The sequence below is a fragment of the Anguilla anguilla genome, chromosome 16 (genome assembly GCF_013347855.1).
Source record: "Anguilla anguilla isolate fAngAng1 chromosome 16, fAngAng1.pri, whole genome shotgun sequence".
NCBI classification, from domain to species: Eukaryota; Metazoa; Chordata; class Actinopteri; order Anguilliformes; family Anguillidae; genus Anguilla; species Anguilla anguilla.
In genome coordinates this window covers 8,063,748-8,089,146 of record NC_049216.1, presented here as the reverse complement: position 1 = coordinate 8,089,146, position 25,399 = coordinate 8,063,748, and the positions used below count along the sequence as shown (strand labels likewise).

At 46.3% G+C, this 25,399-nt stretch overlaps 1 protein-coding gene across 2 annotated transcripts in view; it reads left to right on the top strand.

The window, feature by feature from the left end:
- LOC118215240 (synaptotagmin-7-like) overlaps window positions 1-25,399 on the top strand; it is a 172,748-nt gene that overhangs the window by 115,714 nt on the left and 31,635 nt on the right. The window contains exon 3 of one of the 2 annotated variants that reach the window (XM_035395809.1): window positions 7,566-7,682. The exons of the other annotated variant lie outside the window; for it this stretch is intronic. Within the exon in view, the coding sequence (XP_035251700.1) occupies window positions 7,566-7,682 (117 nt within the window). The remainder of the gene's footprint in view (window positions 1-7,565; window positions 7,683-25,399) is intronic. 2 annotated transcript variants of the gene reach the window in all.

Sequence of the window (25,399 nt, the reverse complement as noted above, 5' to 3'; positions counted from 1 at the left end):
GGTGATTATTTCCAGTGATATAGCCCACAGGTCGCACACAGGATATACCGGAGAAGGGCGTTGGGCTGTACGCTCATCCTCAACAGTCAAATGAGTTTCCCTTGTGGGATGCGTGGGGTGGGTATGAACGGATGCATAATGCATAACACTCCGGGACGGAGGCGGGATTTAAAACATGGCTCACACGTTTAGTTTATTTTCAGATATAGTATGGAATTATACGTTTTTTTACCGGAAGGACGCAATGCGTCTGTTGAATTCATGAGCTGGCAGTTAGTATAAAAACATAGTTCTGCATTTAAACGATTTAAATGGTTGTTCTGCGTCTGCGTTCAGTAGAGTATATATTGAATTGAGAATACGGTTTTATCTTCGCACTTCTCCCATCAGAAGTGTCTGTTCCTTTAAACACACAACTTGCGTATTTTCCCGGGATTTTCCACCTGCTGTTCTGTGTGTTGATATTCTTTCCTTAGTTGGACCACCATCTGTGTCTTTTTCCCCTCGTGAAGTTTTGCCTTTTTGTACACCACCACCTAACGTCGTGCCGTCCTTTCCTCACGTCCTGTACTGTTCGTTTTTATCGTACCTGATGAATTCGTTTTGCGTGTGATGTCACTCAAAATTTTTATCCTCTCTTTTGGTGTTGTATTCCTGCGTTGTAATACGGCTTGGTGAAGCTGCACCTCGTTGAACGTTACCTGTATTTCCTGATCTGTAAATTCAAGTTCTGTTTTTGTTGTGGCTCCTTCGCTACTTGTCACCTGGTTGTTCCATATCCATCTGTTAGCGCCTTGCAATCTGGATGTGTGAGCGTACCGTATCGTTCCTGACTCTTTATGGGTGACTCCTACCACAAAATTGTGAACGAGGGCATTGAATTAACTATATTTCATGGCGTACATACTGTAGAAGCGGTCTCGGTCGCCAATGTGTCGGTACCTGCGACCGCAGCAGAACCGCTACGTAGCGAATGTTTGGGGCTGCGAATGTCTCCTCAGTAAACCTGGCCCCGGTCTCTATGTGGTTAACAGTGGTCCTGGCCCCCGGTCTCTATGCGGTTAACAGCGGTCCTGACCCCGGTCTCTATGCGGTTAACTGCGGTCCTGGCCCCCGGTCTCTACGCGGTTAACTGCGGTCCTGGCCCTCAGTCTCTACGCGGTTAACTGCGGTCCTGGCCCCCGGTCTCTACGCGGTTAACTGCGGTCCTGGCCCCCGGTCTCTATGTGGTTAACAGTGGTCCTGGCCCCCGGTCTCTATGCGGTTAACAGTGGTCCTGGCCCCCGGTCTCTATGTGGTTATCAGCGGTCCTGGAGCTTGGTCTCTATGTGGTTAACAGTGGTCCTGGCCCCCGGTCTCTATGTGGTTAACAGTGGTCCTGGCGCTTGGTCTCTATGTGGTTATCAGCGGTCCTGGCGCTTGGTCTCTATGCGGTTAAGTGGTCCTGGCGCTTGGTCTCTATGCGGTTATCAGCGGTCCTGGCGCTTGGTCTCTATGCGGTTAACAGTGGTCCTGGCCCTCGGTCTCTACGCGGTTAACTGCGGTCCCGGCCCCCGGTCTCTACGCGGTTAACAGCGGTCCTGGCCCCCGGTCTCTACGCGGTTAACAGCGGTCCTGGCCCCCGGTCTCTACGCGGTTAACAGCGGTCCTGGCCCCCGGTCTCTATGCGGTTAACAGCGGTCCTGGCCCCCGGTCTCTATGCGGTTAACAGCGGTCCTGGTCCCCGGTCTCTGTGCGGTTAACAGCGGTCCTGACCCTGGTCTCTGTGCGGTTAACTGCGGTCCTGGCCCCCGGTCTCTATGCGGTTAACTGCGGTCCTGGCCCCCGGTCTCTACGCGGTTAACAGCGGTCCTGGCCCCCGGTCTCTATGCGGTTAACTGTGGTCCTGGCCCCCGGTCTCTATGCGGTTAACAGTGGTCCTGGAGCTCAGTCTCTACGCGGTTAACAGCGGTCCTGACCCCCGGTCTCTATGCGGTTAACTGCGGTCCTGGCCCCCGGTCTCTATGCGGTTAACTGCGGTCCTGGCCCCCGGTCTCTATGCGGTTAACAGCGGTCCTGGCCCCCGGTCTCTACGCGGTTAACAGCGGTCCTGGCCCCCGGTCTCTACGCGGTTAACAGCGGTCCTGGCCCCCGGTCTCTACGCGGTTAACAGCGGTCCTGGCCCTGGTCTCTACGCGGTTAACAGCGGTCCTGGCGCTTGGTCTCTATGCGGTTAACAGTGGTCCTGGAGCTCGGTCTCTACGCGGTTAACAGTGGTCCTGGAGCTCGGTCTCTATGCGGTTAACAGTGGTCCTGGAGCTCGGTCTCTATGCGGTTAACAGTGGTCCTGGAGCTCGGTCTCTATGCGGTTATCAGTGGTCCTGGAGCTCGGTCTCTATGCGGTTAACTGCGGTCCTGACCCCCGGTCTCTACGCGGTTAACTGCGGTCCTGGCGCTCGGTCTCTATGCGGTTAACTGCGGTCCTGGCCCCCGGTCTCTACGCGGTTAACTGCGGTCCTGGCCCCCGGTCTCTACGCGGTTAACTGCGGTCCTGGCCCCCGGTCTCTACGCGGTTATCAGCGGTCCTGGCCCCCGGTCTCTACGCGGTTAACAGCGGTCCTGGCCCCCGGTCTCTACGTGGTTAATAGCGGTCCTGGCCCTGGTCTCTACGCGGTTAACAGCGGTCCTGGCGCTTGGTCTCTATGCGGTTAACAGTGGTCCTGGAGCTCGGTCTCTACGCGGTTAACAGTGGTCCTGGAGCTCGGTCTCTATGCGGTTAACAGTGGTCCTGGAGCTCGGTCTCTATGCGGTTAACAGTGGTCCTGGAGCTCGGTCTCTATGCGGTTATCAGTGGTCCTGGAGCTCGGTCTCTATGCGGTTAACTGCGGTCCTGACCCCCGGTCTCTACGCGGTTAACTGCGGTCCTGGCGCTCGGTCTCTATGCGGTTAACTGCGGTCCTGGCCCCCGGTCTCTACGCGGTTAACTGCGGTCCTGGCCCCCGGTCTCTACGCGGTTAACTGCGGTCCTGGCCCCCGGTCTCTACGCGGTTATCAGCGGTCCTGGCCCCCGGTCTCTATGCGGTTAACTGCGGTCCTGGCCCCCGGTCTCTATGCGGTTAACAGCGGTCCTGGCCCCCGGTCTCTATGCGGTTAACAGCGGTCCTGGAGCTCGGTCTCTACGCGGTTAACAGCGGTCCTGGAGCTCGGTCTCTATGCGGTTAACAGCGGTCCTGGAGCTCGGTCTCTACGCGGTTAACAGTGGTCCTGGCCCCCGGTCTCTACGCGGTTAACTGCGGTCCTGGCCCCCGGTCTCTATGCGGTTAACAGCAGTCCTGGAGCTCGGTCTCTATGCGGTTATCTGCGGTCCTGGCCCCCGGTCTCTATGCGGTTAACTGCGGTCCCGGCCCCCGGTCTCTACGCGGTTAACTGCGGTCCCGGCCCCCGGTCTCTACGCGGTTAACTGCGGTCCCGGCCCCCGGTCTCTACGCGGTTAACAACGGTCCCGGCCCGCTCTTCCCTCGGAGATTAATCACTGCTCGGCCAGCCTGCAGCGGGTCGCCTGACCAGATGTTCCTCGGTTTTGAGACCAGGTGGCTCTCCGGAGTACGTTTCCGCGCCTCTCTCATCTGTAACCTGTTTCCGATGTCCCACAAAACCACCTGGGTTATATTGACCTGGGGGACAACTGTTTGGACGTGACCAATGAAACCCGTATGCCTAGGACTGAAACCAGGCGCAGAAAATGTAATCCAAACAATGTTTATTATCAAATGATTGACACAAGACGAAACAAAACAAAATCACAAAATACGTATGCATGAACGCAGGTGTTGTATGTGGAAGTGGACAGGACAAAGGCTAAAGTAGGACCTGCAGAAGACTGCTATCCTGATCATAAACCAGGGGGTTTTTAAAGGGTCTTTTCGGTGCCACAGTAGCATTGCCTGAAGGAAAAAGGGACATCACAGAATGTGTGTGTGTGTGTGTGTGTGTGTGTGAGGAGGGGGGGGAAGGTTTGGGGGACGGGAGGGGTTAAAAATGTCTATTGCCAAATGGGGTCAGTTTGGAAACCGCCGACTTACACCTGACTGGCTCAGGACCAGAACAAAATTACAAGCCTATCGAGATGGGAACAAGGAAACGAAATGACATCGCCCGCAGGAACTCTCGAACAAAATCACAAAGTAAAATGGTGCTATTGGGCTTTAAAAAGACGGCGCACTACAGCAAACCGCCTGACCACAGTGACCGATGTGAAGCTGAGAAGCCCCTTGATGAGGTGGAGACTCAGGCAGCGCTGCCTAGCCGTAGAGCTGGCGCTCACTGAGGAGTTATGGCCGCTGGATGAAAAAAATATTGCGCGAACGGTGTAACCGCAAAATAAAACTGCGACAAACACGTCCCGATTGAACGCCCTAAATTCAACCAAAATGCTAATTGGTAAATTCTGATTGTGATAATCTAGCCTTTTTAGTTGGGGAAATCAAGATCGCTGTATCCTGGCTGCGCAACTCGCTTGCCATATTCTGAAAAACAGTGGGTCACGCACGCATCCATGTAATGCACATGCACACACAAGTACAAAGCACACACACACACAAACCTAACATCACATTGTTATTTTTGAGATTTATTATAGATTCCCTTTGTTCATTTTTCTTTAGTGTGGCAGAACTTGGCAATGTTTTTTTAATTACAATTATGATCCATATTGTGCATAGTTTTATTATAGCTCTCGCTTTGGCAATGCAAGAGTCTACATCTGCCTTGCCAATAAAGCACTTTGAATAGGAGAGAGAGAGAGGGGGGAGGGAGAAAGGATTAAGTGGAGCGATATTGCAAGAGTTGAGCTGGAGAGAGAGGGATGGGAATAGAAATATGAGTGATTTAAGAGATGAGAAGATGGAAAGAAAACTGTGTAGAAAAGACAAAAGTCTTGAGAGTGAGAGAGAAAGAGAGAGAGAGAGAGAATGTGTAAATTTAGATTTTCAAAGGAGAGGAGAGGGAGGTGGCCCAGAAAGCACTGCACAGCTCTCAAATAGAAACAATTAGTCCAGATACTTTTAATTAGGCTAAAACAAATCTTAATACTGGGGTGGGGAGGGAGTGCGTGGGGAGGGTGATCTTGGGGGGAGGGTATAAAGGTGCGTTGAAATGATAATGAGGAATTTAGGGTGTGTGTGTGTTTGTGTGTGTGTGTGCGCACATGGGCGGGTGCATGTGTGTGTGTGTGTTAATGTACGGGTGCGTGTGTGTTTGTGTGTGTGTGTGTGGGCATGTGTGTGTTCATGTGCGGGTGCGTGTGTGTGTGTGTGTTCATGTGCGTGTGCAGGTGCATGTGCGTGTTTGTGTGTGTGCGCATATGTTCACTGAGTGAAACATTAGGGACACCTTTCTGATATTGCATTGCCCCTGCTTGTGCCCTCATAACAGTCCCAGTTCGTCGGGGCGCGGTGTTTAAAGTGTTTCACAGGGACACTGGGCCACACTGACTCCTGTGTGGCTCTGAGCTATGTTCAGTTAGCTGGCTGTGGATCTCCACTCCGAATAGCTCCTCCCATCTCCTGTCTCAGATGTCCAGTCAGATTGAGGTCAGGTGACTGGGCAGGCCAATGCGTTGAGCTCAGTTCATAGTCATCTTCCTGAAAACACTCCTGGACAATCTCAGCCTTGTGGCAAGGAGCATGACACTGCTGAAAAAAGTCCACCTGCAGATGCGTACGTTGCTGCCATGAAGGGATGCACGTGATTGGCTGTGATGTTCACATATTTAGCCTAGACGGCGTCTCGAGGCCTTTTCGCCGCAAAAACGATCGCGGGGGTTGTCTCTTTCGCCGAATGAAGCGGTCTCGTCTGTAAACTCATCGTCAGCACTTCCTCTTTTCGTGTCGGAGTCCGCCGGCTTCGCGCTCTCTCTAATGGATCTTCTGGCACCGCCTCCGCGCGACCGGCGTCGGACTCCTTTCACCTTCGCTCGTCGACGGGCAGGTTTTCAAACCCCTGGCCTCCCATTGGCTGGATGTGGGTGGGGTGGGGTGGGGGGGGGGGGGGGGGACCGTTCCAGGTGCACGGGGGGCATTGCGGTGCTTTAAAACCCGAGCCGCGCTGCAGTTCTTGACACGCTCAGACCAGCGCGACTGGCACCTACTGTCATGCGTCGTTCGGAGGCACTTAAATCTCTTTCCTTGCCCGTTCCTCACGTACAGTACTCACTCTATTATCGCACGCTTGTCACACTGAGTTATTTTTTTTCTCAAAGGCGATATGGCTGTGTGATAACTTTTTCATTTAACGAAATAACAATTGAAAAAAACAAATGAAATAATGATTGAAAAAATGCGTTAGGGGTTTATTTACTTTCCCTTTCGGCGAATATTTCATTTTGTTTAACGATCTGAATCCATTCAGTGTGACAAATAGTCCAATAATAGAGGAAATCAGGAAGGGGGCAAATACTTTTTCAAGGCACTGTACACAACCCAGGTTTCTCTCGGCTCAGGCCTAAAAACTCCTCCTTTAACCTGTCTCCCCCCCCCTCCCTTTTTCTACATTGATTGAAGCGGATTTAACAGGTGAAGGGATCATAGCTTTCACCTGGACCTTCTCAGTTTATTTCAAGGCTGTGCATGTTCATGTGTGTTTGTGTGCATGTGTGTGCGTTACAAAGAGAGAAAGGAATATTATAATAATGATAATAATTAACTTTACTTAGCACCTTTCATACACACAGCGGCTGAAAGTGCTTCACAACAGGCACAAGTGATTTTTACAATGATACGAATGAATGAAATGAAGCGTAGACACACGGCACGTAAGGTAATACAAAACATATTTTAAATACAGTCAGTGCAGATTGTGTGTGTGTGTGTGTGTCTGTGTGCGAGTGCGTGCGTGCTTGACTGAGCTTTGTGTGTGTGTGTGTGTGCGCCCCGTGCCCGTGCGCATGTCTGTGTGCGAGCGCCTGCGTGCTTGACTGAGCTTTGTGTGTGTTTACTGAGACAGAATAAGAGAAGCGTTTGCGAACGCGTAAACCCGCGAAGCTCGTCAGGAGCGCCTAGGCTTCATTTCCTGAGCCGTTACTGTTTTTCATTAGAATGGAGATCCGCCGGAGATATGGCAACCCAAACTCTCGGCACCCGGCAGCGGAGTTCATTATGAAAGCCTTCATACGCTTTCCCCTTTCAACCACCCCTTACGCGTCGCTCCCTTTCAGCAGAGAGGCCCAATGTTTGTGTGGAGAGGATCTCCGCTTCCATCTTCTCACTATAGTCTTCTTTTTTCCCTGTCTTTTGTGACCCCTTCTGTTCCCCTTTCTTTCCTTTTTACATTTATTTCATTCCATTGCTTCCCTTATTTCTCCCATCGCCGCCCTCCCTCCCCATCCTCCCTTATCTTTTTTCCGCTTTCCTCCTTTCATCACTCTCTCCCTCCCTCCCTTTCTCTCCCTCCTTTTCTCTCTCCCCCTCTCTCTCTCTCCCCCTCCCCCCCCCTCTCTTTTTCCTCTCTTCTCTCTCCCCCCTTCTCTCCCTCTCTCCCTCTCTCTCTCTCTCTCCCTCTTTCCCCCTCCCTCTCTCTCCGGTCCGCAGCGAGGGGAAGATGGTGGTCCTGTCTCTGGCGATCGGGCTGGCTGAGCAGGACGACTTCGCTGACCTCCCCGACCTGCAGGAGGTGCCAGAGAGCCAAGACACCTCCCCTGATAACAGGTACTATCCACGAGAGCAGAGTGTGTATGACAGAGAGTAGAGAGTGAGAGAGAGAGAGAGACTGGAGAGAGAGAGAGAGAGAGAGAGAGAGAGAGTGAATGTGATGTGGCAGACGGGTAGTTAGACTGGCCATCAGGGGTGTGAGAGAGCTCTTTGTAAAAATGAGTTCCCCCCCCCCCCCCCCAGCATGGAGCCCATAATCATCTCTTTCAGCCAACAGGAAGAGTATAATGTTTTTCAGAGCAGGGTCTGTAACTGCAGTTCAGGGCTGCAGTTCAGTGTAATGTTTATGGGAACAGGGTCTGTATCTCAGAGCTGCAGTTAAGTGTAATGTTTATGGGAACAGGGTCTGTATCTCAGAGCTGCAGTTCAGTGTAATGTTTATGGGGACAGGGTCTGTAACTCAGGCCTGCAGTTCAGTGTAATGTTTATGGGAACAGGGTCTGTATCTCAGAGCTGCAGTTCAGTGTAATGTTTATGGGGACAGGGTCTGTAACTCAGGCCTGCAGTTCAGTGTAATGTTTATGGGAACAGGGTCTGTAACTCAGGGCTGCAGTTCAGTGTAATGTTTGTGGGAACAGGGTCTGTAACTCAGGCCTGCAGTTCAGTGTAATGTTTATGGGGACATGGTCTGTAACTCAGGGCTGCAGTTCAGTGTAATGTTTATGGGGACATGGTCTGTAACTCAGGCCTGCAGTTCAGTGTAATGTTTGTGGGAATATGGTCTGTAAATCTGCGATGCAGTTCAGTGTAATGCTAATAAGAACTCAGAGGTTTCAGGTTAAATGTCCAGGTAGGGCACTTCAGTTGTACCTTTGAGGAACCTGATTTATCCAGCTGTTTAATTGGAAAAGACGCTGACAATGTAAGCTGTTTAAGTTGGTTTTGATAAGATGTGAAATGCAAGACTGGTTTTTTGAGAAGTGTGTTATGGACAGCAGTGACTAACCCTGGGAGCCAATAGGGACGTTCTATCAAGAGATGTGTGATAATTTAAGATCTGTTTATACTCTGTGTGGAAATGACTCAGTTTGGTCCAAGTGGCTGTTTCTGAAGTCTCCATTGCAGCCTAGATTTGGAGTACTACAGTGAAAGTGCCTTTTACAGACAAGGCAGAAGGGAGAAAACCAACATGGACAACTTCATGTTGCAGAACACACACATATAGCAGAATTAAGTCAGCATACTATGGGGGCGGGGTTATGGTTTTTTCATTTCGAAGGATGTCAGGGCCTTAACTGAAAGCCCATTGGAAGAGGCTCGTAAGTTGCAGATCTGATTGGCTGTTTTGCTGCCCTCTTCTGTGGAGAGCCGAGGCTGAGCGGTAATGGGATTTAGAACTCGCTGTGAGTTGTTTAATATATAAATGAACTGTTAAATCATTTTAATGGGATTGCCGGCAGTGGATTCTCCATACCGCGTGGAGACTGGCTGTTCACTCTTTGTCAGGCTCCTGAATCAGAGGACACAGATGGGCTTGTACCTGAATCACAGGAAATAGAGGGGCTTGTACCTGAATCACAGGAAACAGAGGGGCTTGTACCTGAATCACAGGAAATAGAGGGGCTTGTACCTGAACCACAGGAAACAGAGGGGCTTGTACCAGAGTCACAGGACATTGAGGGGCTTATACTTGAAACACAGGAAGTAGAGGGGCTTGTACCTGTGTTACAGGAAGTAAAGGGGCTTGTACCTGAACCACAGGAAACAGAGGGGCTTGTACCTGAATCACAGGAAACAGAGGGGCTTGTACCTGAATCACAGGAAACAGAGGGGCTTGTACCTGAATCACAGGAAACAGAGGGGCTTGTACTTGAATCACAGGAAACAGAGGGGCTTGTACCTGAATCACAGGAAATAGAGGGGCTTGTACCTGAATCACAGGAAATAGAGGGGCTTGTACCTGAATCACAGGAAATAGAGGGGCTTGTACCTGAATCACAAGGAACAGAGGGGTTTGTACTAAAATCACAGGAGAAATAATATAAATTATTTTATTTATTTGTATTATTTATATAATAAATTATTTTCAGGTCTTTTTTTTTGGAACTTTTTCTTTTTTTCTCCCTTTTTCTCTTTCCTCTGTGTCTCTCTGACTGTCTAGTTCGGAGGGAGCCCTGTCTTACACCAAAACATATTCCAGTGCCTTCATTATTCAGTATTAGTCAGCGATGCAAACAGAATTGTAATTTCAGCAAAATCTGGCATGGCAAAGTTTAATAAAAGAGGGGAAATCGATTTTGCGGTGGACTATGGCATTTATGAAAATCATGCCTATTTCAGTAACAGCAGTGATTACAACAGCAGCAATGTTATTTGTCGACCTGAATTATAGTTTTCGTAATTACAACAGTATAATAATATTTTCATAACTATAGAATTTTCTGGTTTTAACCAAACTTCGGCAATCCTATAAATGAAACAAGCACTCATACCAGGTGAATGCTGGAGCATCATTTTGCTATTCTTGCGTCTGATTCAAGCAACACCTATACAAGAGTAAGTTAGCGACCTGGCTAGCAATCACGCTGCCTTCAGTTTGTTATCTTGTTATAACTGTAAGGTGTGATAGAACTGTGTCCTGTAGTTAGCCATATTTTTAGCTTGTGCCACTTATACATGGGTAGCTGTCTGTTAGAAAACTAGCAAGGTCTTGCAGCATACAATCAGGACACTTGGAAACACTTTTTAAAAAGATACTGGATGTGGAATACGCCATGATGCAAGTGAACTGAATATTACTTTTTGGCCTATTGTCGTTGTGCTATTAAAGTAATGGACTCAAATGGAAGCGTGAAACGGGGTTCCTAAATTAGGCCATGAACCGTGGGTATGGCAGATGGCATACTCAAAATGATGCGGCACGAATGTTCTAAAAATTAGCACTCGTCACACTGTGGCGCTGGCGAATGCCATTTAGGCTGAGCAATCTTCCTAAAGTTGTGGAGGTTTTCCATCAATCAATCAAACTTTATTTATATAGCACTTTTCATATAGTCAAATGAAAATGGTGCTTCTCGTAATAAAACATGAGAGAAACAAAGTTTCAGTATCGTATGAACAGAAAGTTGCACTGCACGGTGCTTGAACCTCGAAAAACGAGATGGGGCGGATGGTAGCCTATTCTGCTTCATTGTACCTTTGTCAAAGATTGTTCCAGAATGGACCTGGAGATGAACATCTGACCCAGTACTGTGCTGGCACAGCTCGGGCAGTTGCTGTATGACCAGGGTTCGGGGACACAGATTATCCATTCATTATCTATACCAACTTATCCTGGGTGGGGTCGCGGGGGGTGCTGGAGTCTATCCCAGCGTGCATTGGGTGAGAGGCAGGAACACACCCTGGATTCCAATCTATCACAGGGCACACTCATTGGCAATTTAGAGTCTCCAATTAGCCTAACCTGCATGTCTTTGGACTGTGGGAGGATACCGGAGTACCCAGAGGAAGCCCACACAGACACAGGCAGGACATGCAGACTCCAGAAAGGCCCAGGAATTCGAACCCAGGACCTCCTTGCTGTGAGGCGACAGCCTCAGGTTTTTTGGGTTTTTGACCCCAAGTCTACACACCTGATGTGACTAAACTCCCTCTGGACTCAATTCTAGGATTTTCAGCTGTTCTTCTGTACACATCTATGACTGATTATTTACTTATGAAAACAGCATTGCAATGGCACCAAGAAGTTCTGGGACAGAGGCAAGAAAATCTTTCCAAATTTGCTGCAGAAAGAAGAACAATAGTTGTCCTTTCCTTTGTCCATGCAGAACGATGCCTCTTTTCATTTTTATCTTTATTTTCTGTGCCAGTGATATAACTGCACTTTTATGTATGTGGCCTAATTCCCACAAATTTAAAAATAACAATAGCACAATGGCATGGTGGTGCTGTGGGTAGCACTGTCGCCTCACAGCAAGAAGTACTTCAGAGACTCTAAATTGCCCATAGGTATGGGTGTGCGAGTGAATGGTGTGTGTGCTTGGCGATAGATTGGCGGCCTGTCCAGGGTGTAATCATGACTCTCGCCCAATGCATGCTGGGATAGGCTCCGGCACCCCCTGTGACCCTGCCCTGGATAAGCGAGTGTAGATAATGGATGGGTGGATGAACAGTAGTACAACATTATAGAATATGCTGCTGCCACATCTGTGGTTCTAATTCCCACAATGAATGCAACATATAAGAAACGTTACTGTTAATTATTGTTAAGGGCCAATTGATTATTGGAAAGGTGTGATGTCACAAATGTCTGTCACATGCAAATAAAGAAAGCTCTACTGCCCCCTTGCTGAGGGATGACTGAAATGCAGGAGATAAAACTGCTTTGCTTTATTATTTATTATTATTAATTATTAGTATCATTATCATTTTTAAATTTCATTCTGCAGTAGTCCTGGCAAGCTGCGCCACGGACAGATGGCTGCTGCTCACTGCGGCTCTGTGTTGGGCAGTCGTTGTGATGCTGCTCATTCTGCCTTAAACCGCTCATTGTTTTATTAAGACAATAAAATGACGCCCCGTCGTCTCTCTCTCCCTCTCGCCCCGAGACATCCGTCATAAGTCTGAGGTGTAATCGGAGGGGATTCGGGTGGGCCGCGCGAGTCGGCTCGCTCCAGCTTCACCCTTCGGCGAACAGCGGTGACCTTTCCCGCCGCCAGGGTAACAACGACAGCCGAAAAAAGGAAACCGGCGGTTTCAGCCGCTCTGGTTCGCCCCCCCCCCCCCGGCCTTTTTAACGGCATGCCAGAAAAATGAAAATGACAGGGGCGGACTAACCCTCCCCAAATAGTGGGGGGAACAACAGATTTAGCCTTCGCTGGTTTGAGCTGATAGACTGATATGCATTTAAAAGGAACGTCCAGGCAAGCACAATACTAACCGCTCAAGTGAATAGTTGAACGGTTAGAGCGCCATGTGTGTAATTAATTTTCATTTTGGACATTGTGATTCATTCATATTTAAAATAGGGAAGATGGCTTGGTAATAATTTTGTTGAAGCCTTTTTGTGTTTGTTTGTGAACAGGGTTGATTGGATGAAGTTTAAATCTCCATTCGAAGCGCATATTTAAAGTTAATGTATTGCCGCAGTTTGTGAGATGGTGGCAAGTTTCTAACTCCCTTCACAAATCCCATATGGGTTTTGCAGGAAAGCATCCGAGTGAGGTTCTTATCTCAGGATGACCCAGATTGGTCCGAAGGCGCGGGAACGTCGGGCCGGTTTTTGGGACGCTGTGGGCTCGTGGGTCTGGTTTCCCCATCACAGGCGCTGAACTCGGTGATGCCCGGTCGCAGTCGACCTCGCGGTGCTTTTCCTGCGAGGCTCAGGCAGTCTGATCTGAGCGGTGTCCGGGTGGTACGACGTGCCTTCCCTATTTCCTACCCTGCTGAAAATTCCAGCTTAAACCGGCCCGAGCTGGTCAAACCGGTTTCAGCTGCGTTTGACACTTTTGGCTTGTCGATCATCTGTTCATGGGCTGACCGGCCTATGTAGTCGGCTAGTCCTACCAGGATGACTACCAGCTTATTCTACCAGCTTAACCAGCTTTGACCATCTTTGTTTGCCTGCAGAAAAACAAGCTATGACCAGCTAGAAATGTCAAAGGCACAGTTTAAGCCATCCTAAACCAGCACAGAATCCCATAGAATCCCAACATAGCATCCCTTAGAATCCCAGCATAGCATCCCTTAGAATCCCAGCATAGCATCCCTTAGAATCCCAACATAGCATCCTTTAGAATCCCAGCATAGAATCTCATAGAATCCGAGCATAGCATCCCATCGAATTCCAGCATAGAATCTCATAGAATCCCAGCATAGCATCCCATCGAATTCCAGCATAGAATCTCATAGAATCCCAGCATAGCATACTATAGTATCCCATAGAATCCCAGCCTAGAATCCCATAAAATCCTAGCATCGAATCCCAGCATAGAATCCCATAGAATCCCAGCATAGAATCCCATAGAATCCCAGCATAGCATCCTATAGATTCCCATAAAATCCTAGCATCGAATCCCAGCATAGAATCCCATAGATGCCCTAGAATCCCAGCATAGAATCCCAGCATAGAATCCCATAGATGCTCTAGAATCCCAGCATAAAATCCCATAGAATCCCAGCAGAGAATCCCAGCATAGACTCCCAGCTTGGTTTTAAGCAGGGATTTTCAGCAGGGTACTGATTGACTGAACTCAAGGGGGGCTATTCATTTGATACAGTCTTCAGCTCAGGCCCTTAGTCTTCATGGTTGAATATTTGCTCAGATTTCACTTACCTGACGGAGGGACCTCGCAGCGCCCGGCGAATTTGATTTCCTCCGCTTCTTCAGAAATCAGGCGGACCGCTATCAGCGCACGCAGACAGAGGCCGTTAAACTAATTGTGTGACTAATGGTAATCCTCCACACCTGAACTAATTTAGGACGGCCGCAGCGAAGGGGCCGAACACTCGGCCAACGTAATTGAATTCCCAGCGTAATGTTAGATGAATATTAGCGTCGGAGAACAAAAGGGCCGCAGGCTTTTTTTTTTTTGCCTGACACAGCCTCTGTGTGGTTGCCAGGTATTCTTTCTGTTTAGTATTGTGGTAAATCCTGCCCAAAGGATTATAACTGCATAGAATGCGCTAAAAATAACCGCTTAGCTATTTAAAAAAAAAAAAAGAAAAGAAAAAAGTATATTCTTAGAAGCAAAACAAGATTATGTGATTTAGGCCTTTGCCTGGCTGAGCTGCTCTCTTTCTCAGGGTTGCTTCTTCCCCGTTTCATTAATTTCCAAGGTGGGGGAGGGTGATTTGTTGGGGGGGGGGGGGGGGGGGGGGGGGGGGGGTGGGGTTGGGGGGTGGGAGGGGCGTCACAACCTGACAGGTTTTTTGAACAGTTGAGAAGAAGCCGGTACGGTGGATTGATTCCCTGCCTCTGTTATCGTTCTCTCTTTTCCAGTAAGTAGGCCACGGCTGCTTTTCTTTTTTTTTCTTTTTTGATGATCCCGCGCGTCACGGTTACATAAGAGGGGCGTGCCAGGGGAGGCAGGAGAAGGGGCTCGTATCGCAGCCGAAACGGAGGAGGAGGAGGAGGAGGGGTTGGGGCAATGATCAAACCTCTTCTGTCTCTTACCCCCCTTCGCGCCCCCGCCCCTCGTTCCCCCCCCCCATCCCAATAGGGACAGGATATTTCACGGCCTTGCAGGCTAGTCCAGCGCTGTACGGCCCTGAATCTTGAGAGGCTGTATCTGACTGTTTCAGGGGGGCGCGGGTAGTTCCTCAAATAATAGATTCTGCCAACAAATGACCTCTGTTGCTAGATCATATAATTCCTTTCACAGGTGCTGTGTCAAATATTATTAAGTTCTAACAGCCCCTGGTAGTCTCAGGGTATAATTTTGCCTGACAGGTCATTGAATCATGTGTAACAAACCCGTGATGAAAAAAAAGACCAAATCGCATCCCAATCCAGGCCATGCCTTGTGTTATGAAGTAAAAGGAAGTGAGGAAATGGCAGTGGGTCTTCCTTATCACACAAAATATATTGTACAGAAAGGGGTGTTTTACTGATATATAAATGTAAATATAAATATAAATGATACATTGTCCAGATGTCTCATATTTACTCACAAACCCAGGAACCTCTATGGCCACCCCCATATCATCTAGCCCCTCCCTCAGCCCCTCTCCCATCACCAAGGGGGCTTGGTGATGGGGGAGGGGCTGAGGGAGGGGCTAGGGGCTCAATCACCAAACCCCTCCTCTGCCATCACCAGCCCCTCCCCCCATCACCTTCTTTCGTTACATTACATTACATAACATTACAGGCATTTAGCAGAGGCTCTTATCCAGAGCGGATTACACAACATTTTGCATAGCATTTATATTGCATCCATTTATACAGCTGGATATGTACTGAAGCAATGCAGGTTAAGTACCTTGCTCAAGGGTACAACGGCAGTGTCCTACCCAGGAATCGAACCTGTGACCTTCAGGTTCCAAGACCAGTTTCTTACCCATTATACTAGAATCCCACCGTGCGTAAATTAATCCCCTATTACTTTCCGCTCCCTGTAAACTTGCGACAAACCGCATTAATTTCACTTAAAGCCTTTGAGAGCAGTATAATAGAGGACATAAAATCTACGTGCGTGGGAGGATATCCATTTTAATTACAGAGCCCCGCACAGACAATTCCGTCTCAAACACTCCCGCAGAAGTTGAAAAATGACCTTCACAGATGGAACCAAGACCAGGCCGAATGCTATTCTTGAGGGATAAAAATTAAAGTGGCACCTGTTGTGTGAGTGTTCTGAATAAAGGCGATGCCAGCCGCACGCGGAAACTCCACGGGCAAGCGGCTGCGTTTCGCGAGAACGCCTTCGAGAGCCAAGGTTCTCCAGACAAGGCGAAGAGCGGTTGCGTTTTGAATCGAAATATTCGAAACACAGCAAGAACTCCGTAGTGCTTAGATTGGTCAAACAAAAGTTTTTTTTCCTTGGCCAGCCTGTCAGTACTTGGACTTGAAATTTCCTCCAGAAATAATGACAGAATCGAGTTTTAACAGTTTAAGTGTTATTTACAGTTTTAACTGTTATTTAAAAAAAAAAAAAGGATTTTTTGTCTTTTCTACACACACAGAGATGTTTTTGTATTCCAGGGAATAAACAGAATCTACCTTTTAAGTCACACCTACCACATCTAAGTTAAGTTCCTGCGCCTGTGAGTGTCTCCGTACTATTGATTATTTTCCCCTCAGTCTTTGGGTGTCCAACGAGGACAGTGCCCAACCGGTCTGAGCTATTCCACGACTCAAAAACCGACATGTTTGCACCAGTTACCAGCCATGGCACAGCTTGTACCAATGCTGGTTCACTTGTGGATTTAGCCACAGTAAAACATTTCCTATGGGGACACAAAAGCTGTCCTCAACTGTCAGTCATGACAAGAAATGTCAATAAATTTATTGTCATGACTGACAGCTAAATTGTCAATAAGTAACTTATTGGGCTTAATTAAATTATTTAAAGCACAGGTGGCCACAAATGCCAGAAACAGGCAAAAATTGATCCAATCAAAATGTGTGAATTTGAGTAAAAAAGTTCACAGTTTGATGACTAGCCAATCATTAGCATACCCAGGTTTTTCCTAAATCCATCCACCCTAAATAAAATGGATAAAAATTAAAACTTTGACACGAATGTTGTTTTATGTGCTTGTGTCACTTCAAAATGCAGTGCAATCCAACTATTATTCAGTTCTCTGACTAGGTTTTTATTTTTGCAAAAGCAGAACAGAGATTTTTTTCAATGATGTTTAAAAAGTAAAGGTGGCATTTATGTTTTTTTTTTACTTTGAAATGAAGGTAAATAGCTGAAGTTAAATAGAATTTGTCATTTGTAAACTGGGAAGGTTTAATAAGACATTCCAGACTAGAGATGAAAAAAAAAACAGTTTAAAATGTGACGTGGAAGAAAATAGTATTACTTTTTTTTTTTTAAACATAATATTACTCTTAGATGAAAAAATCATTCATCAATCATTTCATGTTGCTGTGAAAATACTTTCAAAATTGTTATTTATTATATTTTTGTTGAATGTTCCTTGTAGTGTAGGTTTCAGCATCGTAGAATATATGGTTCTTAAGATGAAGACCACAGACATGAATGAATGAATTGCCAGGTCACAGAAGGATATTAATAATTACAATATATATCATGGATTCACAAGTATAAATAGCCTAATTTTGGTAGAAAAGTAACTCAGTAGAAATGTATAGAAATATACGAAAGCAGTTATTTTAGCCCAAACTAAAGGATTTCAACAGCAGAGATTTATTTTGAGTTCATCTTCAGCATATTTGAATATTTTAAATTCCCCCCTTTTTTTGCATTAGCTGTTTTAACAAGTGAATATGAAAGAACTCTGTTTTTAAATAGGCAGTGTGTCCTGAAATGTACGGGCACAGTATTTTATCTTTGAAAATAATATTTTATCTTTCAGTCAGTAGGTATGTATTTCATGTGAAGTAGCCTTTTAAATTTTGAATAACATGGCGGTTGGCATTTTTCATCTTTTGTTTACCATTTCTTTTCATCACAGAAAAGAGACTTCTGCCTTCTCAGTTCCAATCTCTCAGCAGTCTTGTGCATTATTCATTTTCAGCAGTCTTGGAAATGCATAAAACTCAAGATTAAACTGCGACCTGTCTGGTATGTGTATCTGGTAAACTAACTAGATTTAGAGTTGGTTTTCTGCCTTGATAACAGCTTTTGTTAAAATTCTGGAAATGCTGGTATTACTATTTTCTTAATCTGTATTAGCAAACACACTTGAACCACTTTCTGTATTTTAATTATTTGATGTTAGTGTAATTTCAAGCAATTATTTTATTTAATTACTTGCGCTACAGTTTAACTCATGAAATGCAATTGGATACTGTAATTAAGTACATTTTAGACTTGAAATAATTTCAAGTACATATTTCAGAGCTCGTCCTCTTTATGCCGAACAATTAACTAGCTGGATTTACCACTGGCAAAAAGTACAACAATAGAGGCTCAATAGAGTAGATAGACTTTAAATGCCTGCATTGAATACTTATTGGGAAACTAGCAAGGCTTAACAAATGAACATAGCTATTCAACGATTGGCTATTGGAAAAACAATTACAAATTGGGGGGAAACAAACAAAGGTTTAGTGAGAACTTTAGAAGAAAATAAAAATCTAAACGAAAAATCTGAATGCTTCAGGGAGCTGCATGGTTGTTTCGGCCATGCCTTGTGTTATGAAGTAAAAGGAAGTGAGGAAATGGCAGTGGGTCTTTAGAGGAAGTAAATTGAAGGTGACCAGATGATTGCTGGTTCACTTCCCTCGTAGGTTTCTGCAGAGTTTTTTAACAAAGGTGCTGAACTTCAGTTTCTTTCTTAATGACAGTAAATGTCTTGGTAAAAGTACACAGTGTAGAATTCATCTGAGTAGGAGCAAATGAAACCGTTTACCCGCAATAATTTCTGAAGACTGTTTTCACGGGCCTGGAAGTGCAGTACATGTGTCATCTACGTGAGTCATCGCAAGGTGTGCTTCTCTCCTTAATGCATATGCATTTAAGAGAGGATCATGCAAATAACAGCCAGAGATTTTACAAGTGTGGCTGATTATGTATTCCTTTGAATTTACTAAAGTTCAAGCAATTAATGAGGGTCGATTTTTGCATGAATTAATAGCCTGCCTTTAAAGAGGGGGCATAAATCAAGGCACGAGCAAGACAGAGATGCAGGTATAGACATTGAAGGTGCACTGAGAGAAGAATCAAGTATCACACTATTTCAACTTCCCAAGAGAGAAATCATCAAAGGGTGCAGATTAAGCAGCCATGCAATTAAGGCTGGGAAAATATTCGCTAAAGTCACAGAGCGGTCATGGCAAAGCTGTTAAAAATCACGGAAAACTGAAAAAAGAGGCAGAAATCATGGAGTGTTTTAAAAAAAACTAATTTATTTAATTAGCCGATAGAGCTCATGCACAACAGTCTATTTAAATAGAATGTACAATTGTAGCAATGGTAGCAAGTGTATGGAAATTTCTAGAAATCAGTGGATAGTTGCCACTACTAAAAAAAATATGAGTAAATGCATTGATCGGCTGGTGCATTTAATTGCTTTTGTCCATCACGGAAAGAGCATACTTTATGCCTGTAACAGAGCATGCTCAAATTGCATTAGGTAAATAATAAAAAAACAGGGTTACTGTGTGTCTTTAGAAATTCATAAAATCAAGTTCAATTCCGTAAGGAGTCAATTCCTCAAAACGACTCATTTTCAAGAATCCAACAAAAAGCTGAGAAATGAGGCCTGACACGACACCTACTAAAACAGCCATTTCCCATCATACTTTTTTACAAGGCTTGACCCTTTCAAAATGGAACCCAGAGTGGGCCAAAGTATGCCTGGTCTTGCCCTTCCTACCACTGTTAAAGGTGCAGGTGGAAAAAAAGGTTCTCAGTGCTCAGATGCTACAGGCTTTCCTACGGATGGTGCCATTCATCTGGCTGGAATCTTTGGGCTGTCAAAGCTAAACATGTAGAGCTGCATATCTGGAGAGTCTTTAGGATCTTTGGGCTGCCAATGCTGAAAATGTAGAGCTGCATATCTGGAGAGTCTACAGAATCTTTTGGCTATCAATGCTGAAAATGTAGAGTTGCATATCTGGAGAATATGTAGGATCTTTCGGCTGTCAAAGCTAAATATATAGAGATGCATATCTGGAGAGTCTGTAGGATCTTTTGGCTATCAATGCTGCAAATGTGGAGCTGCATATCTGGAGAGTCTGTAAAATCTTTGGGCTGTCAAAGCTAAACATGTAGAGTTGCATATCTGGAGGGTCTGTAGGATCTTTGGGCTGTCAAAGCTAAACATATAGAGCTGCATATCTGGAGTGTCTGTAGAATCTTTGGGCTGTCAAAGCTAAACATATAGAGCTGCATATCTGGAGAGTCTATAGGATCTTTGGGCTGTCAAAGCTAAACATATAGAGCTGCATATCTGGAGAGTCTGTAGGATCTTTGGGCTGTCAAAGCTAAACATATAGAGCTGCATATCTGGAGAGTCTGTAGGATATTTGGGCTGTCAGTGCTGAAAATGTAAAGCTGCATGTCTGAAGGTACATGTCTGAAGAGTCTAGGATGCTTGGCTGTGGCTGACAGGAGCTTTGCAGTCCCGACGCTCCCATGTGCTGGACCACTGGATCGTGGCAGAAACATCCAGATCAGTCGAATTACAAAGCACTCCCCCTGTCACCCTCCTGAGCCAGCCCGGCGCAGACAGCTGGTGATTGACAGGCGTGACGAGTCAAGCTCCATAAGTCTGACCCGCAACGTTTTTCAACGTCAGTGTTAAATTTCCCTGTGGACACACTGTGTTGTGCATGTACCATCATAAAATACATGCATGTACTGTACGAATTGGGTATTTGATGTAGAAGGTGGAAAAATACAGTTGGAGACATAGCAGGAGAGTGTGTACCAAATTCAAGAAAAAATAGAATATATAAAAGTATAATAGTCATTTATTTGGTGCTATAAGTGAAATAAAGAGTAGCTTACTGCCTTTTATTCTGTTGCCAGAAATGTACCGTTTCGCAGAACTATTTTAGTATTGCTCGACTAATGTATCAAATTTCATAAATCTGCACAGGTACACGGGTGTATTAATTTGAGTGTTCCCGCTCGGGCATGCAGTTCATCAGGGCGATGTGTTTTAGGGATGAACGAAAACGAACCGCGAAAGCCATTTCAGGTTGAGTTCAGAACAGCGGAACAAAGGGTCACATAAAGGGGAGAGGCGTTCGAGTTAGACGTCCGCACTAATCACGGTGAAGCCGACCCACACCCCGATATTTTGTCGCAGTGGCGAAAAGTAACAAATGTCATGACGGGGAAAAAAAAACAGAAATACCCTGACTAAGCTCAGAAGTACTGAAAGCTCAGCCTTTTAAAAAATTGATATATTTCTTCTGCGAGGTTATGCAGTGTGCGAGAGTTTCTTTTCCTTTTTTTCATCTTTCATTACAAATTCGGCAGTAAATTAGGAAAGTGTTTTTATTTTTAGACGGAGGGTTGTGAAGGCGTGGAATCGCTCCCCGGCTTGCAGTTTCGCGCGGGCAGAAGCCCTCGGGATGTCGAAACCCAGGCTTCGTGCGGTACTGGATTCTCTCTGGTCTCTAGACAAAACGAGAGGCCTAAATGGGCTGAATGGCCTGCCCTCCTCTCCTGTTGTGTACTCTCCTGTTTTTTTCGCGTTTTCCCCTCAGTGCAGAACAGCGGCTCGTTCCCCTCCCTTTATCTTCCAGGCGTCCCCTCGGGCCAGCGCGCCTTCCCCGGGGGCATCGGCAAATTGGCGAAACCCCGTAATTGGCTCTTCCGTAGGGAAGGGGGTTGCGGGGGTTGCCATGGCAGCGTGACACGCGGCAAGCTAGAGGAAGTCCAGCCGGAGCCTTTTTTTTTCTTCTATGGTACACGCACTGTACCTCCTCGGCAAGCTTCATGTCTGCCCGAATGACATCACAGGCATTTAGCCTCTTAGCAAGAGCAACTTACACAACTTACACAACCTTTACACAGCATTTACATTGCATCCATTTATACAGCTGGATATATCCTGGAGCAATGTAGGCATTGTATCTTGCTCAGGGGTACAACGGCAGTGTCCTACCCGGGAATCGAACCTGTGACCTTTAGGTTACAAGGCCAGCTCCTTACCCATTACACTACGCTGCCCCCCAGTAATAATACACCCCCAGACGGAGAATGACTGCTGGGCTGGCGGGGCCGAGTAAAGATCGGCGATGCAGCAGCGCGATGCCTTTTCCTGCTTTCGATCACGTCCAGGTCGGGCGTCCGTGAGGACGTGATCGAAGTGCACGGCAGTGTGGTGTGGCGTAGCGGATCGGGAACCAGGCTCGGGGCTGCAGGTTCAGTTCCTTAGCGGGGCACTGCCATTGTACCCTGGAGCGAGGTGCTCGAGGTACATCAGTAAAATATCCATCTGTACAAACGAATTGCATGTAAAGAATGTAGGCTGTGTTGCTCTGGGTTAGAGCATCTCCCAAATACCTAAAATGTAAATTTAAGGAGAAATGGAGAGATGGGGAGAGGAGGAAGAGGGCTGGAAGTGCAGCACCATTGAAGGAGGGATGGGGGAAAGGAGGGAAAATGCAGCACACATTCAAAGGTGTCTGTGTTATGGTTTGACCTGCTATTTGTTCCAAGCTCGCAGAAAATATCATTGCAAAATTTTGCGACAAATTTTGATTGCAGCTAATAACAATTCTATAGCATTACTTTCACTGCAGCCACAAACCAGAAGTTCCCTCCTATAAATTACACTTTGGCTTTATTTCCTCTGGAAAAGGTTTTAAGGATATATTTGCAATCTGCTGGAATTGTACCTGCGCAACATTTTAAGAATATTTAGTAAGCTGGGTTCACTGTATTTTGTCAGTAAAAGGCCAGACTAAAAGCTGAAACTAAGCTAGGTTGTGCACAAAAAGCTATTGATACCATTAAAGACAGCCCCAGAGGTCACCAGGTAGAGAGGAGAATAATATAGCTTTCTTCCATATTTTTTGTTTATGAACAGTATATTTACTGTATCACAGTATTTCTGTAGAATGCACTAGGCAAATACAATTGAACTGAACTGTACATGCGCACACGTGTGTTGAGTGTGTGTTTTCATGTGTGTGTGTGTGTTTGTATGTGTGTGTCTGTGCGTGTACGTGCACATTTGTGTGTGCACAAGGGAGAAAGCGTGTGTGAGAATGTGTTTGAGAGGGAGAAAGTGTGTGTGCGAGTGTGTGAGAGGTTGAAAGTTTGTGTGAGACGGAGAAAGTGTGAGAGAGGGAGAAAATGTGTGTGGGAAAGGGAGAAAGTGTGTGTGTGTGTGTGTGTGTGAGTGAGAGAGGGAGAAAGCGTGTGTGTGTGAGAGGGAGAAAGTGTTTATCTGAGGGAGAAAGTGTGTGAGAGGGAGAAGGTGTCTGTAACTTGAGTGCAAGGATGTACTGGATTCGTCCAATGAAAGAGAAAGGATAAGACCTCTGAAGGACTATCTCTAAAATCACAAAAAAGCGCCGAGATGCTTCTCATGATCTGTCTGTACGTTTCATCTCTGGGCTCCAGGAAAAGAATTGGACATTTGAATGCTGTGCAGTTGGTAGCACTGTCGCCTCACAGCAAAAAAGGCTGTGGGTTCGAAACTGGGCTTGTGCCACTCTGTGGAGTTCTGTGTGTGGGTTTCCTCCCACTGTCCAAAGACATGCAGGCTAGGTTAATTGAAGACTCTAAATTGCCCATAGGTATGACTGTGTGAGTGAATGGTGTGTGTGCCCTGCGATAAATTGGCAGACTGTCCAGGGTGTATTCCTGCCTCTTGCCCAATGCATGCTGGGATAGGCTCCAGCACCCCCTGTGACCCTACCCATGATAAGTGGGTATAGATAATGGATGAATGTTAGCAGTCTTATTTCTTTTAATATTCAATATTTAATTTTTCATGCCATAATATAAGTCTTTAGTAAAGTACAGAACAGCACAAGATTCTTAGATTTTGAAGTTTGTGCCAATCTTTTGAAATTAATGTGATTTGTGTTCTTCTGAATCAGTTTGTCCTGGTCTTTTAATTCACCTAGTACGTGCTGTTTAACAGGCCACATAACATATTTATTCCATGTGTCAGTAAAAACAGGTAAATTTAAACAAATGATCGCAAATGATTGTGTGTGTCTCACACAAACACACAATATGTGATTGTTTCATTTGTATTTGTGCCATGTGCCAAATCTTATGATGTTATACAATCGCTGTGTGCGCTGGTGTGTTCGTGTTGGCTGTTCATACTGAGCATGATGTAATCATCTGCAAAATATAAAGTGCAGTATAGAGCAGACTAGTGTTTGACTTTGTATGCCCTGCTGGTCAGCACCTCATTAAACTAGAGTGAATGTTCCTGACTTTCTTGCACTTGCTAGATAGTGAATGATGAAATAGGTAATTGGCCAAAAGTTTATACGGCAATAACTCTTTGGTCAGCCCTTAAATCTCCACGGACTCTTCCCTGTAAATAAAAAAAACGAGTTTTGTCTTTGTGTGTGTGTTTGTGTGTGTGTGTGTGTGTGTGAGGGAGAACGTGTGTGTGACGCTGATGGTTTGTGAAGCCACAGTGTGTCACGAAGTGTCTAGTGCGGCTAATCCTTCACCAAATGCATCAGTAACTGCCTGCACGCCTGCTTGCTTACTAACTCCTTTCTTGCTTGTTCGCTGCTTAGCTCCTCTTGCTTTTTGCTCCCACGCTGCCTCCGGCTGGCCTAGTCTGGGGGAGACTGGAAGCCGACTGTGTAAGTCTTCCATGCCAGTACAGAGCCTCTCTGTCACCTAGACTCCTGCTGTGCCGCCATGTTGGCAGCCCACGGTAACTCCTTTCTTCAGAAGCCGGGCTAAATCAGTGGGAGATCTCTGAGCTGCAGTAGTCCCCAGGGGTCTCATCAATCACGCCAACCGCCACCCCACTGGCTTGTGGGTCATCTCCGGGAGGGAAAAAAAGGCTAGGGGAGTAAACTCTTGATTCATTGCTGACATTCAAAAGACCGAATTCTCAGCATTCTCCTCCAAACCCGGCTATTGAAAGCCATAAGCGAGTCTGGAAATAAATTACCCCTGGTGAAGATGGGGGGTGTAAGGTTTGCATGTTCGTACCCTCACCTTAATCCCCTCTTTGCATAGGCACCTGCACCCCCCAAAACAAAAAGTCCATCAGCGATGGAGAATGGCAGTGGATGCAGGTCAATGCAGTGACTAAAAGCTCCTAGCCAGACCCTGCACATAGGAGGCGATAGAGTGGTGGTCATTGAGACACAGTATTGGAACAGTGTGTCGACCTGTCAGCTTTCTAAGTAACCCACACTGCTCGATCCAGATGAGGAAAGACCTAGAAAAGGTGGTCTAAACATTGCCTGTTTTACCCTTTCTGGCCAGTCTGTTGGAGAGTCCCCCTTGTGGTCGTCATACAAGAAGGGTAGGGTTGCTGTCAAAACCTCACTACTCAGTCGCATCCCAGAATGCCACATTAGCATCAATGAGAAGGTGATGACCTGGTGCATCCCGCTTGGTGAGAGGTGCTCTGCAACCCTCAGTGCATATGCCCCCACCCTGGAGTCAGCTAACGAGAGCAAGGAGTCC